At 40.8% G+C, this 13071-nt stretch overlaps 1 protein-coding gene across 2 annotated transcripts in view; it reads left to right on the top strand.

Moving 5' to 3' along the window:
- Window positions 1-5926: 5926 nt before the first annotated feature.
- The window catches only part of LOC126469617 (probable galactose-1-phosphate uridylyltransferase), a 190538-nt gene continuing 183393 nt past the window's right edge, over window positions 5927-13071 (top strand). The window contains exons 1-2 of one of the 2 annotated variants that reach the window (XM_050096738.1): window positions 5927-5993; window positions 6073-6234. In XM_050096738.1, the coding sequence (XP_049952695.1) occupies window positions 6216-6234 (19 nt within the window). In that variant the 5' untranslated portion in view covers window positions 5927-5993; window positions 6073-6215. The remainder of the gene's footprint in view (window positions 5994-6072; window positions 6235-13071) is intronic. The other variant, XM_050096739.1, reaches the window with a different exon arrangement.

The raw sequence follows: 13071 nt of genomic DNA, 5'->3' as shown, positions 1-13071 counted from the left end.
CAGCAAATTAGGGACACTGTTGCTCCTGGGGTATCGGCGAGGACCATTCGCAACCGTCTCCATGAAGCTGGGCTACGGTCCCGCACACCGTTAGGCCGTCTTCCGCTCACGCCCCAACATCGTGCAGCCCGCCTCCAGTGGTGTCGCGACAGGCGTGAATGGAGGGACGAATGGAGACGTGTCGTCTTCAGCGATGAGAGTCGCTTCTGCCTTGGTGCCAATGATGGTCGTATGCGTGTTTGGCGCCGTGCAGGTGAGCGCCACAATCAGGACTGCATACGACCGAGGCACACAGGGCCAACACCCGGCATCATGGTGTGGGGAGCGATCTCCTACACTGGCCGTACACCACTGGTGATCGTCGAGGGGACACTGAATAGTGCACGGTACATCCAAACCGTCATCGAAGCCATCGTTCTACCATTCCTAGACCGGCAAGGGAACTTGCTGTTCCAACAGGACAATGCACGTCCGCATGTATCCCGTGCCACCCAACGTGCTCTAGAAGGTGTACGTCAACTACCCTGGCCAGCAAGATCTCCGGATCTGTCCCCCATTGAGCATGTTTGGGACTGGATGAAGCGGCGTCTCACGCGGTCTGCACGTCCAGCACGAACGCTGGTCCAACTGAGGCGCCAGGTGGAAATGGCATGGCAAGCCGTTCCACAGGACTACATCCAGCATCTCTACGATCGTCTCCATGGGAGAATAGCAGCCTGCATTGCTGCGAAAGGTGGATATACACAGTACTAGTGCCGACATTGTGCATGCTCTGTTGCCTGTGTCTATGTGCCTGTGGTTCTGTCAGTGTGATCATGTGATGTATCTGACCCCAATGTGTCAATAAAGTTTCCCCTTCCTGGGACAATGAATTCACGGTGTTCTTATTTCAATTTCCAGGAGTGTATATACAGGGTGTTACATAAAGGTACGGCCAAACTTTCAGGAAACATTCCTCACACACAAAGAAAGAAAATATGTTATGTGGACATGTGTCCGGAAACCCTTAGTTTCCAAGTTAGAGCTCATTTTCTTACATCTCTTCAAATCACATTAATCATGGAATGGAAACACAAGGCAACAGAACGTACCAGGGTGACTTCAAACACTTTGTTACAGGAAATGTTCAAAATGTCCTCCGTTAGCGAGGATACATGCATCCACCCTCCATCGCATGGAATCCCTGATGCGCTGATGCGGCCCTGTAGAATGGCGTCTTGTATCACAGCCATCCACAATACGAGCACGAAGAGTCTCTACATTTGGTACCGTGGTTGCGTAGACAAGAGCTTTCAAATGCCCCCATAAATGAAAGTCAAGAGGGTTGAGGTCAGGAGAGCGTGGAGGCCAGGTAATTGGTCCGCCACTACCAATCCATTGGTCGCCGAACCTGTTGTTGAGAAGCGTACGAACACTTCGACTGAAATGTGCAGGAGCTCCATCATGCATGAACCAAATGTTGTGTCGTACTTGTAAAGGCACATGTTCTAGCAGCACAGGTAGAGTATCCCGTATGAAATCATGATAACGTGCTCCATTGAGCGTAGGTGGAATAGCATGGGTCCCAATCAAGACATCACCGACAATGCCTGCCCAAACGTTCACAGAAAATCTGTGCTGATGACGTGATTGCACAATTGCGGGCGGATTCTCGTCAACCCACACATGTTGATTGTGATAATTTACAATTTCATCACGTTGGAATGAAGCCTCATCCGTAAAGAGAACATTTGCACTGAAATGAGGATTGACACATTGTTGGATGAACCATTCGCTGAAGTGTACCCGTGGAGGCCAATCAGCTGCTGATAGTGCCTGCACACGCTGTACATGGTACGGAAACAACTGGTTCTCCCATAGCACTCTCCATACAGTGACGTGGTCAACGTTGCCTTGTACAGCAGCAACTTCTCTGACGCTGACATTAGGGTTATCGTCAACTGCACGAAGAATTGCCTCGTCCATTGCAGGTGTCCTCGTCGTTCTAGTTCTTCCCCAGTCGCGAGTCATAGGCTGGAATGTTCCGTGCTCCCTAAGACGCCGATCAATTGCTTCGAACGTCTTCCTGTTGGGACACCTTCGTTCTGGAAATCTGTCGCGATACAAACGTACCGCGCCACGGCTATTGCCCCGTGCTAATCCATACATCAAATGGGCATCTGCCAACTCCACATTTGTAAACATTGCACTGACTGCAAAACCACGTTCGTGATGAACACTAACCTGTTGATGCTACGTACTGATGTGCTTGATGCTAGTACTGTAGAGCAATGAGTAGCATGTCAACACAAGCACCAAAGTCAACATTACCTTCCATCAATTGGGCCAACTGGCGGTGAATCGAGGAAGTACAGTACATACTGACGAAACTAAAATGAGCTCTAACATGGAAATTAAGCGTTTCCGAACACATGTCCACATAACATCTTTTCTTTATTTGTGTGTGAGGAACGTTTCCTGAAAGTTTGGCCGTACCTTTTTGTAACACCGTGTATACAATAGCTGTGTTCTGTAGCTGAGCAGCCATCGCCGTTTTATTTTTAAATACTGATTTTCAAATGGTTCAGATGGCTCTGAGCACTATGGGACTTAACTTTTGAGGTCATCAGTCCCCTAGAACTTAGAACTACTTAAACCTAACTAACCTAAGGACATCGCACACATCCATGCCCGAGGCAGGATTCAAACCTGCGACCATAGCCGTCGCGCGGGTCCAGACTGTAGTGCCCTAAACTGCTCGGCCACCCCAGCCGGCTACTGAATTTCCTTTTACTCTTACTGTATTAGACTTAGCTTGAGGAAGCACAGATAGATCACAGGCTTCAGTGAATAATACTAGGAGGGAGATAGTGTTGTTGCTCTGAAGCATTAATGGGCCCATAATCCCAATATTTTCACTGAAAGACCAAAGTTGTTGTAACTCTGATGTGATGTTTACAAAAAGAGTCATTCCTAAGGGAAAACAGAGTGGAAGATAATTTTCTGCTATTGAAGTAATGTGGCTGAATGAAGTTGGAACACTACCGTTTCATCAAAACGTTTGACTGTATGAAAAATCAATGTTTTTATCTAAAACTGAAACAGCTGTTAATGCAAATAGTACCTATAACTGGTGTGGTTGTTCGATCTGGTTAAGACTATTAAGGTACTGCTAAATAAAACGGAACAATCCTTTCCACTACCGCAAGAATTGTAACACACATCAGATGAATAAGACTGTTTTGGCATAATCCGTCATTTTCATGTGCATGATTTGCGTAAATAACACGACGGAGTTCATGAAGGACTGAAATAAAACGCATACTAATACAAATAAACAGTACTATTTTAGAAAACAGATAAATAGTCTCACCTGTTCCTCATATGCTCTACTTTCTCACATGCAACATTGAAAAGAAAAGTACGACTTCCTTTGGTAAGTGAAATCTGAATATAAATTCGGAATCTGCGTCGTCTCACTAGTTTCTCGTTCCTTATTCTCATGAGCAGTTCACAAAAAACCTCGTCCTTGCTGTCTACAACTCTATCTGACACTATTCCTCCCATCTTGAAAACTTATTCCCCAGTTATCTACCAGAATACATACTAAATGCCAGCTCCTCCTGTATGCCGACGACACAAATATCCTGATAATTAGTAGAGGTGACAGATTGTAAGATGCAGTCAGTGAAACTACTTAAGAACAGTAAATATGAACTTCCACTAGAGATAATCTTACTCCCTTCACTGCAGTCATAGTTATTGGAAAAGATGAAATTACAAACAGGCAGGGCACCAAATGTCTTGGATTTACCATCAGCAACACTCTAAATTGGAAACCACATACTGAGGCACTGTCACAAAACCTTAATAAAATCTATTTTATATTAAGATTAACAAAAGACACAGTCAGTGTAGGTACCTTGAAGCTGATGTACCATGCCCTGTTTGAGTCTGTCTTGAGCTGTGGCCTAATCTTCTGGCGAAATAGCTCTGATTCTCTCATAATTTTCAAGTTACAAAAAAAAGTGGTAAGAATAATGAAATTAAAAAAAAAAAAAAGAACTGAACACTGTAAACCACTGGTTCAACAGTTAAAAATCCAGTCAAAGCCATGGCTCCATATAATGGAACTAGCTTGTTTTACAGTACAGCACTTGGAATCTTTCCACAGAAATGCAGACCGCCATACCCATGACACCAGAAACAAACCCCAATTACTAATTATAGCTCACAACACAAGATTATATGCAAATGGAGTACAGTATATGGGCATTCAAATATATAACGACCTCCCAACACATATAAAAACAAGCAAAAACCCAAAAATAATGAGAATTAAATTGATGGAATTACCACTAAATCACTGTTTCTATTCTGTATGTGAATTTATTGAAACAAAATTTTAATTACTTGTAATAAGCTGTTTATTGCCTTGTAGATAGCTCTACTTAGTTAGAGAATTTAATTATTGTACCTTATTTATATTCTGTCTATATTTCATATATGTATTCTGCTATGTGAAGCCGGCCGCGGTGGTCTCGCGGTTCTAGGCGCGCAGTCCGGAACCGCGCGACTGCTACGGTCGCAGGTTCGAATCCTGCCTCTGGCATGGATGTGTGTGATGTCCTTAGGTTAGTTAGGTTTAAGTAGTTCTAAGTTCTAGGGGACTGATGACCACAGCTGTTAAGTCCCATAGTGCTCAGAGCCATTTGAACCATTTTTTGCTACGTGAAGTATGTACACAAAATTTTAATTATTTGTAAAAAGCTGTCTATTCACTTGTAGGCATTTCTACTTAGTAAGATAATTTAATTATTGCATGTTATTCATATTCTGTCTGTATCTATTGTATGTATTAATTATTTTATGTTATTCGAATTCTGTCTGTATCTTTTATATGTAGTCTGCTAGGTGTAGTATGTACCACCACTGTCATGTCTCATCACACACCACATTTTTTATATTTTATCTATATATCCTATGTATTCTGCTATGTGAGTTATGTATCACTACTATCATCTCTCATCATACACCATCTTAACATAATTTTCAAATCGACTTGTCCTATATCATCATGGGCTTTGCTGTACAAATTGTATGATCTACAGGAGCAATAATAAATAAATAAATAAAAAGGGTACAATAAACTCACATGGTGGAAATGAGCTTCGGAGTCACGTGATCAACAACGGATGTGGCCGTCTTTCTCGACGATGAACGGATGATATCAGCCGTCAAAACTTCCTTCCCGAGTAACATGGATGGTGGCTTGACGTGACGTGACATGACGTGCCGTGGCGGACAGTGTGAATTGGCCTTAAATTCCACTCATTCAGCAACCTGATTCTACCGACAGTACTTTTTTCACTTAGAACTGCAGTCATATTGCAATCCATTTCATTGTAAAATATTAAATGCGGTACTGGTAGTATAAAAAACCACTTCATAGATGTAGTAGAGGGAAAGTAATTTAGTAAGCTCATGTCCTACAATCAGACTACTGTCTCACTGCTTCAGTTAATCTTTCGTCAATTATTATACATTTCAACAAAAGAAATTACGAAACGTAACAATTTCTAAGAAATAATGATCAACAAACTACTGATATCAACCACGACTAAATCTTTCTTCCCAAGGAACCTTGATGGTACCGTGACGTGACGTGACGGGACGGTGAGTGTGGATACTGTCGTTCGAAATGCAGTGCATTAGTGCAGAATGTTTTGACGGGAAGTGCCGTGCCGTGGCATGGCGACCAGTTTGAATATGCTTTTAATCATTTGTAAAATTTTGTTTAATATTGTAATATGGAGGCAAAATATTTCATAATATTAATTAAGTTGACTTGTCGTATATTACAAACTGACACTCTGCACATGATGTAATCAAAAGAGATCAAATAAAAATCAATCAGTTGATCTATAGAGTCTTAGAACCTACAAATCGTTCAGCTTGAACTATCGATATTGTAGATCGACACTTAGTTGCGCGGGAGGTGGAAGTTTGAAATGGTGAGACGGACGCTAATTTTTACTAAATGGTATAATACGCGTACGTGTCGACAATGAAAATGTTTTTTTTACATTTCAGCGTAGTATGTTGGTTGTTGCTGGACTGTATAGGGTTATAATTGTACTTGGTACTAACGAAGGGTTGTGGTTATCTGTGGCGTGAGAAGTAATCTTGATAGCCAAGATAATTTTTTTCAGATTTTGTTTGGCTTTATCTGGAGAATGGAGTTCAGTGCAGAGGGTAGGTTTCGTATTATTTTGCGTTTCATTGAACGGTAATGCTACAGAGATGACATTATGTTTGATATTATTTGTGTAGAGTTAAAACTAAAGAGTCTGCACACAGTGCCCTACAAATCGTAGTTGTTGGAGATCCTGAATTATGTGTGTCCTGTTTTTGTTTAATTACTTTCAGGGCTCATTTGCAAAGTGTGTAGTGTTACTTGCCTGTGGAGAGTGACGAAGGATATTGAAACATTGAAATAATTAAACTATTTTTGATCATGTTGAGCGCGGACGTTCTATTTATAAGATACTCCACCGTGGAGAAGGAATCTGGAGTTGTTTAGAGCACTCCAGAGACACCAGAAAGGTGAAAAGGAAAAGTTGTCAGCAGCCAATAGCACGTAAACATCAATGTTAGGGCCTAGAGCAGTTCAGAGAAAAATTGTATGTCTGATTTAGCATGTCATACTGTTGTAAAAACCTACGATGGTCTCACATTGTAATTAGCTTAAAAACGTGGCAATTTATGAAGTTGAATGATCTTTTGTGAAAAAATCACATACAGGAAAATTTTACTTGACACTTGATACCATGACAAATGGCGCATCAGTAACGTTAGTTGTTAATATACCAGTAATTGTCACATTCTGTAGTTTTCTGTTGCTGCAGACATACTTTAGATGTCACCATAACCTAAAGGATCCCATCTATCACCTTTCTTTGTCAATTTTGCATTTACAGATGATTGATCCTTGAAAAATTATGTACAGATGTCAGCTGCCTAAATTCATACCAAAAAACATTTTCATGGGTATAGGCTGCTATATAACCAACAGTACTGTTCTTTGCCTTAGTCTGGAGAATGAGTAACTGGTACGTGATAACTGTCACAGCATAGGCCTGTCATGTCCATGCAAAATATCTGATGTTAAATTTTGTACTGAAATAACCCATTTAGAATGAGGTACAAATTTCTCTCGGTGTAGAAATTCAGTCAAATTGTGTATTTGTCACATTTCTGTATTAACATAGTGTTATCGAGTGTCATACTGGATCCCTTGAAACCTTGATTGTGGTGACAGACTATCAGTAGTGTAGCCAAAGGTCTGGGTTAGAGTGGAGTTTCATAATTTGGGTGCGAGTTGGTGAAGCCAACAAATGTGGATGCCAAATAGTTTGTAGCAAAAGATGATCTGTAGCTTAGCCCTTTACATTTGCTCCATATTTACCACACTTTGCAATGTTTAATGCATCTTCCGTTATAAGAACTAAAACTGATAGTTAAATTCAAAAATCTTGGAGTAAATAATCAAAAGGTGTAAGGGTATTGTTATGTATCTATATTATATCTATATATATGTTTGAGCATGATGCTCAAACAATGAAAAACAGGGGGTCCACCACCTCTCTTTTAGCATTAAATAGTAATGGAGTCTGAAGTTGAGGCAAGGGGCACAGCAGAATCTTTTAAGATTATTATTAAAATAGTCCAGGAGTCATCAGTATGTGTCTTAGTGTGTGACAGTGATGAGCGGACCTATGTTTTATGTAGCGAGTAACAAGAAACAGTCCAGAAGTCATCAAGAGGTGTCCTCAGTGACTTTGGTAATGAAGAATGAAACTGCGTTATATTGCAAGTTACATGAAACGAATTGTGTGTGTTGTGAAGGAATGTTATACAATAGGGATTTACCATGAGGCAGTGCCGCTTTTAAGACACTGACCTCATACTTGGAATACTGGAGTTACTCTGTCTGACCATCCTGATTTTGATTTTCCGTGGGTTTTCTAGATTGCTAAGGCAAATGTCGGGATGAATCACTAATCAAGGCCATGTCCTATGCCAGTAAGCTCCCTGTCCTATCCTCATAAAGCATGATGTGTGTTGTATATTTTTGCCAATTGATTTGCATTGTATTACCTTGACAAATCCTGAATCATTGTGAGATGATCCTTAGATGAATGAAGATAAAATAATGAATGAATACATGAAGCACTTTGTAGAAGTGTGGTGTGGCAGCCAACTGATGACCACTGTGAGCTATGTCTTGTGATGGAGAATGTGAACTGTTTTCTGGTGATTAGGCTTAGATTAGATCAGATCATTTATGCTGTTTGCCTCATTTATTCATACTCTGGAGATCGCCAACGATTTAGTACATGCCGTAAACGAGCATACGCAATACATATATACAGTAAAACAGCTATGGTAATGTTCCTTTAACAGATTTTAAGTTAAATGGCCCACAAGTATGTGGAATAACTAAAAAAATCTGAAACATATTCTCATTTAAGAGTTGTTAAATTTGTCACAAAACATGCAAATGAATAGTACTCTGAGTGCTTGTGATTATTCTTTAGCTATGGTAGCCATGGATCATGGAACAGAAAATCAATTTACAACACTTAATTGACATTGATCAGATTATTACACTGAAGGTGTGCAGAAGTTAGATTTTACACAACAAATTATTTGAAGGTGTGATTTTGAATACATCCAGCATTTCATTTGTGCAACTGTTAATGGAAAACTTGCTGTTTGTGCTTGTGAAAAGTAAATGATATTTCAGCAGGCAGTCTGTCATTCATTCATTATTATGATTTAGGAAACACTGCTCTCAAACTAAAGCTTGGTATGAACACCACAGTATTTCCCTAGCATGCTTTAGAGTCTGATATGCCATTGCCATTCTCCCAACTGACTTAGTCAGTTACAGGAGGACATGAATTTCAAGATGGACTGGGAACCATAGTGTAGCTGGGCATTTTTTGTGCTAACAAATCATTGTCAGATTTGAGAGAAGTGATAAGCGACAGAATAAATTCTTTTGAGGGACTGAGGAGTGAACCCCAGGATTTGTAGTCTGGCACTTACCCACTGAGCCAGATTGTATTAGCATATTAAACTGCTGCATACAGATGCCTTGGCTTACGTTTCTCTGTCACTGTTTACACGTGACAGCTTTCCATTTTGTATGCGTTGTAGGTTTGTTCTTAATAATGCTGTTCAGTACGATTTGCAGGAAGTAAGGTCTTAATTATACAATGAAGGCTTTCACGACCGGATGGTACTGTTGTTGATAACTCTTCCGGGTCATATGGCCGTGGTCCACGGAATACTTCTATTCCTAACGTTTCGTCCAATACTACGTTGGACATCCTCAGAGGTATGGCTGGTCCTGCTGAGTCCTGCCACTCAGCAGGACCAGCCATACCTCTGAGGATGTCCAACGTAGTATTGGATGAAACGTTAGGAATAGAAGTATTCCATGGATCACGGCCATATAACCCGGAAGAATTATCAACTAAAGTCTTAATTATCTGTCTTTTTTTGTATCTGTGACTCTAAATTTCGTAATTTTTTGTATCAAATTTTCTCCAGATCAAATTCTTCAGGATTTGATCCTAAACTCAAAATTAGGAGGGGGGACTCTGTAAAATATGACTAATTCACATGGCAAACAGTGGAAAATCCAGGATGGAGTAATGAGAAATAATGACAATATTATGGAAGTCCAGCTGATCGTTTGTGTCTGAATTGCACTAACATGAATGTGTGTGTGTGTGTGTGTGTGTGTGTGTGAGAGAGAGATTGATGTCTACCTTAGGAAAAGGTTTTTTGGCTAAAAGCTCACATGTTTAGCAGTGTTTCTGTTGTGCCTGTCTGCAACTCAATGTCCTCCCACTAGGTGTCTCCATCTCGGTGCGGGGACACATTACCAACATCTACTCGATATCACAAACAAGCTACGCAATTTGTCAGTCAGCGCTGGATGACCTCTTCATTCTGGAATTTGTTAGAAGAGGTCACGGTCTTGCTCAAATTACCCATCAGTTTTTTTTTTCCCCACTTCAAGTATTAAATACTGTATATCAGCTACACCAAATCCATGCGTGTATGTGATTGAGATACTTATTTACAGAACATTTCTTCCAGTGTAGGCTGGGAGATAATTTTTTAAACCATGTTCTCCAAGATAATGGTGCCATCTCCACTGGGTGTTTTAAGTGTGACATTGTTTGTAGATGATAGGTAAAATGATACAGTCCAGCACATTGGGGACAGTGCCTCATTATACAATTGATGTAAGTTTTCAGTAGAGTATTGTCAAACCATCACTATTCTTTAAGGTAGGTAATTTCAGTTGGGAGAGTTGTTTTGGGCTGGAACTAGATACTAATCTCCCATTCCACAGTGGTAGAAAATAAAAACCAATCGAATAGCAAATTTTATAAATTGAGTGACTTTAAGAATTTTTTTTTCCCTACACCTTTGTCTCAGTATAGTATTTTATGCAGTTATTCCATGTTACACATAAGGACATTAAATCCATGATGCTGCTGCTGCTGCTGATGATGATCTGCAAACTCATGGAGAGCCAGAACAGGCTCAAGGGCAAATCACGTGAGGCTCTCTGTCTACAAAAAGTACTTCAGTCTTATTGTGTAAGGCTTTTAGGTGTACAGTAAAACAATCAGTTTCATAACAGAAGCTCTGATGCTATGAAAATGAAGTATGATCTCTTTGTCAAATTTCATTCAGATGCTTCAGCATGAAAAATGGTACATCAGAAAGTAAAACACAGGACAGAAACATCAACAAAGTTCAGTCTAATGAGAACTACCAGGGGGAAAATAACTTTGAAGAAATAATCCAACATGTTAAAGAAGTTATTGGCATGTCACATGGCTCTTAATTATAATTTATCGCTGTGATGTAGAGTGATTCAGTTTTACAACTGTGGTGCACACGCACACACACACACACACACACACACACACACACACACACACACACACACACACACACAAAAAATATCTAATAAGGGGAACAACTCTTTAAGAAAAACATGTACAGGATGGGTGAAAAGTAGCTCTGTAGCTTTAAATGTGCATAAACTTTTTATTAATGAATATTTGCCCACAGAACAAGCTGCAGTCGATTCTCTAGACCATGGGAGTGTGTGTACTACACCACAATTCTAACTATGCTCCTGTGTTGTCGACCAAACATAAAGAAATGTCATCAGTTTCTGCAGCGAACTCGCAGCTACATTTCAGTGGAAAAACATTATCCTCTCCTCTAACTCCTCCAGAGTGTGTGTGTGTGTGTGTGTGTGTGTGTGTGTGTGTGTGTGTGTGTGTGTGTGTGTGTTTGTTTTCGATAAACCACCTCTTTGGCCCTAGGCCCAACCCCCACAAGAAGAAGTCACAAGGGGTGAGGATGGAACTTACTGGAAGCCATTCATGGGGTCCTTGCCATCCCAGCCAACATCCTGGGAAGCGCTGGACCAGTCAGTCATGAACAATGCAGGCAAAATGAGGTGGTGCTCCGTCTTGCTGAAACAGTATATCCACAACATTGCCCTGTCATGCTATCAGTGGCCACACACATTCATTCAGCATTTGGCAATACTGGTCGCTGTTCATGGTGTTTTGCAATATTGATGGATCAATGAGACAGACTGTCAAATTTGTTTGACTTGGTGATTTTTCAGTTGTCATTTCAGGATTTGTTGTGCCCAATGACATTTGTTTCAACTGGTGAATCCTCCAAAGTGAAATACCCCCTCATTGCTCCAGATAATGTTCTTCAACAAATCTGACCAATGGTGATGCCATGATGGCATAATTTCCTCATATTCCATCTGCCTGTCACAATCCTCCAACTGTAACTCCTGAACATAATGAGGTTTACAGGGTTTCCAGATCGGGTCTGTCTTTAACACCACACACACCAGGTGCCTGCTGATTCCACTCTCATGAGATGTCTGGTGTGTTGATTTACCAGGTTTGCTCGTGAAAACATCTGTCACTGACACTACATTTTCTGGAGATTGTGCCACTGAAGGTCGTCCTCGTGGTTTATCCACAACTGACCGTTATCATTAGTGTGGTGTGACAATTGCTAATGGTTTTAGCATCAAGTGTGGCATGTGGGCCATCTCTGAATGAGGGCTACACATAGCTACACTTCAAACCGCAAAGCAACCTGGGTGCGCTCTTGTAAAAATTTTCCTACCATCTTGTCATTCACCATAACAAGATGCTGTGGATGGTCAAGGTATTCTCAGGGATCGTGTAACAAAACACAACAGTGTTTATTACCAATCACAAAACATATGAAAGTCTGTACTTCTACTTTTATTTTTCCCCCTCTGGCTTTCCATTGGATGGTCTTCTTGGTGCTGATTCTGCTTGGATTTATTTTTTGGCTTTTGACACTCAGGTTTCCTGAGCTTTGGGCCAAAGGGTGTCACCAGTCCCTTGTAACTGTAAGCCCTGGGCTTGCTTCAATAACCACTGTGTGGTGTAGGGTTGGAACGTGGGGTTTCACAGGGAATTGGGATCTTGGCTTAGCCATCTGAATCGTGAGAGTGGTAAAAACCTCTGTGAAAAATTCCTTAATCTCAAGAAGTGCTGTCCACAGTCATTAGCAGACTGTCTCTGGGAAATCTGTCACATGTCTGTTGTATAAGGCTTACCCAGGCAAGTGGGGCTTTGTCTGAGTGGACATTTTAGCCGTAACAGCTAGTGGGAATACCATGAAGCAACTCAGACTTTCTTCCACTAATGGCTGCAAGGCCCCAGCAGTCTCTTCAGATTAAAAAGATTATTAGGATGCAGATAAATAGGACCCTAAAACATTTCTTTCTCTGTCTGCTCTGTGGGGAGAGAGACAAGCCGGACATTTAGGAGCGAAACACTTCACCCAATACTTGGTATGTACTCAGACTGATGGGGATACTGTTACTGCAGCAAAGGAATTATTTTTTTGAAAACATTAAAGACAAATTTGGTAGTTCATTGAGTCTCTGGGAAAGATGCAGAATGGTTTGCTATTAATTAAAAC

The sequence above is a fragment of the Schistocerca serialis genome, chromosome 3, assembly GCF_023864345.2.
Source record: "Schistocerca serialis cubense isolate TAMUIC-IGC-003099 chromosome 3, iqSchSeri2.2, whole genome shotgun sequence".
Taxonomy (NCBI): domain Eukaryota; kingdom Metazoa; phylum Arthropoda; class Insecta; order Orthoptera; family Acrididae; genus Schistocerca; species Schistocerca serialis.
This window is presented reverse-complemented; position numbering and strand designations above follow the sequence as displayed.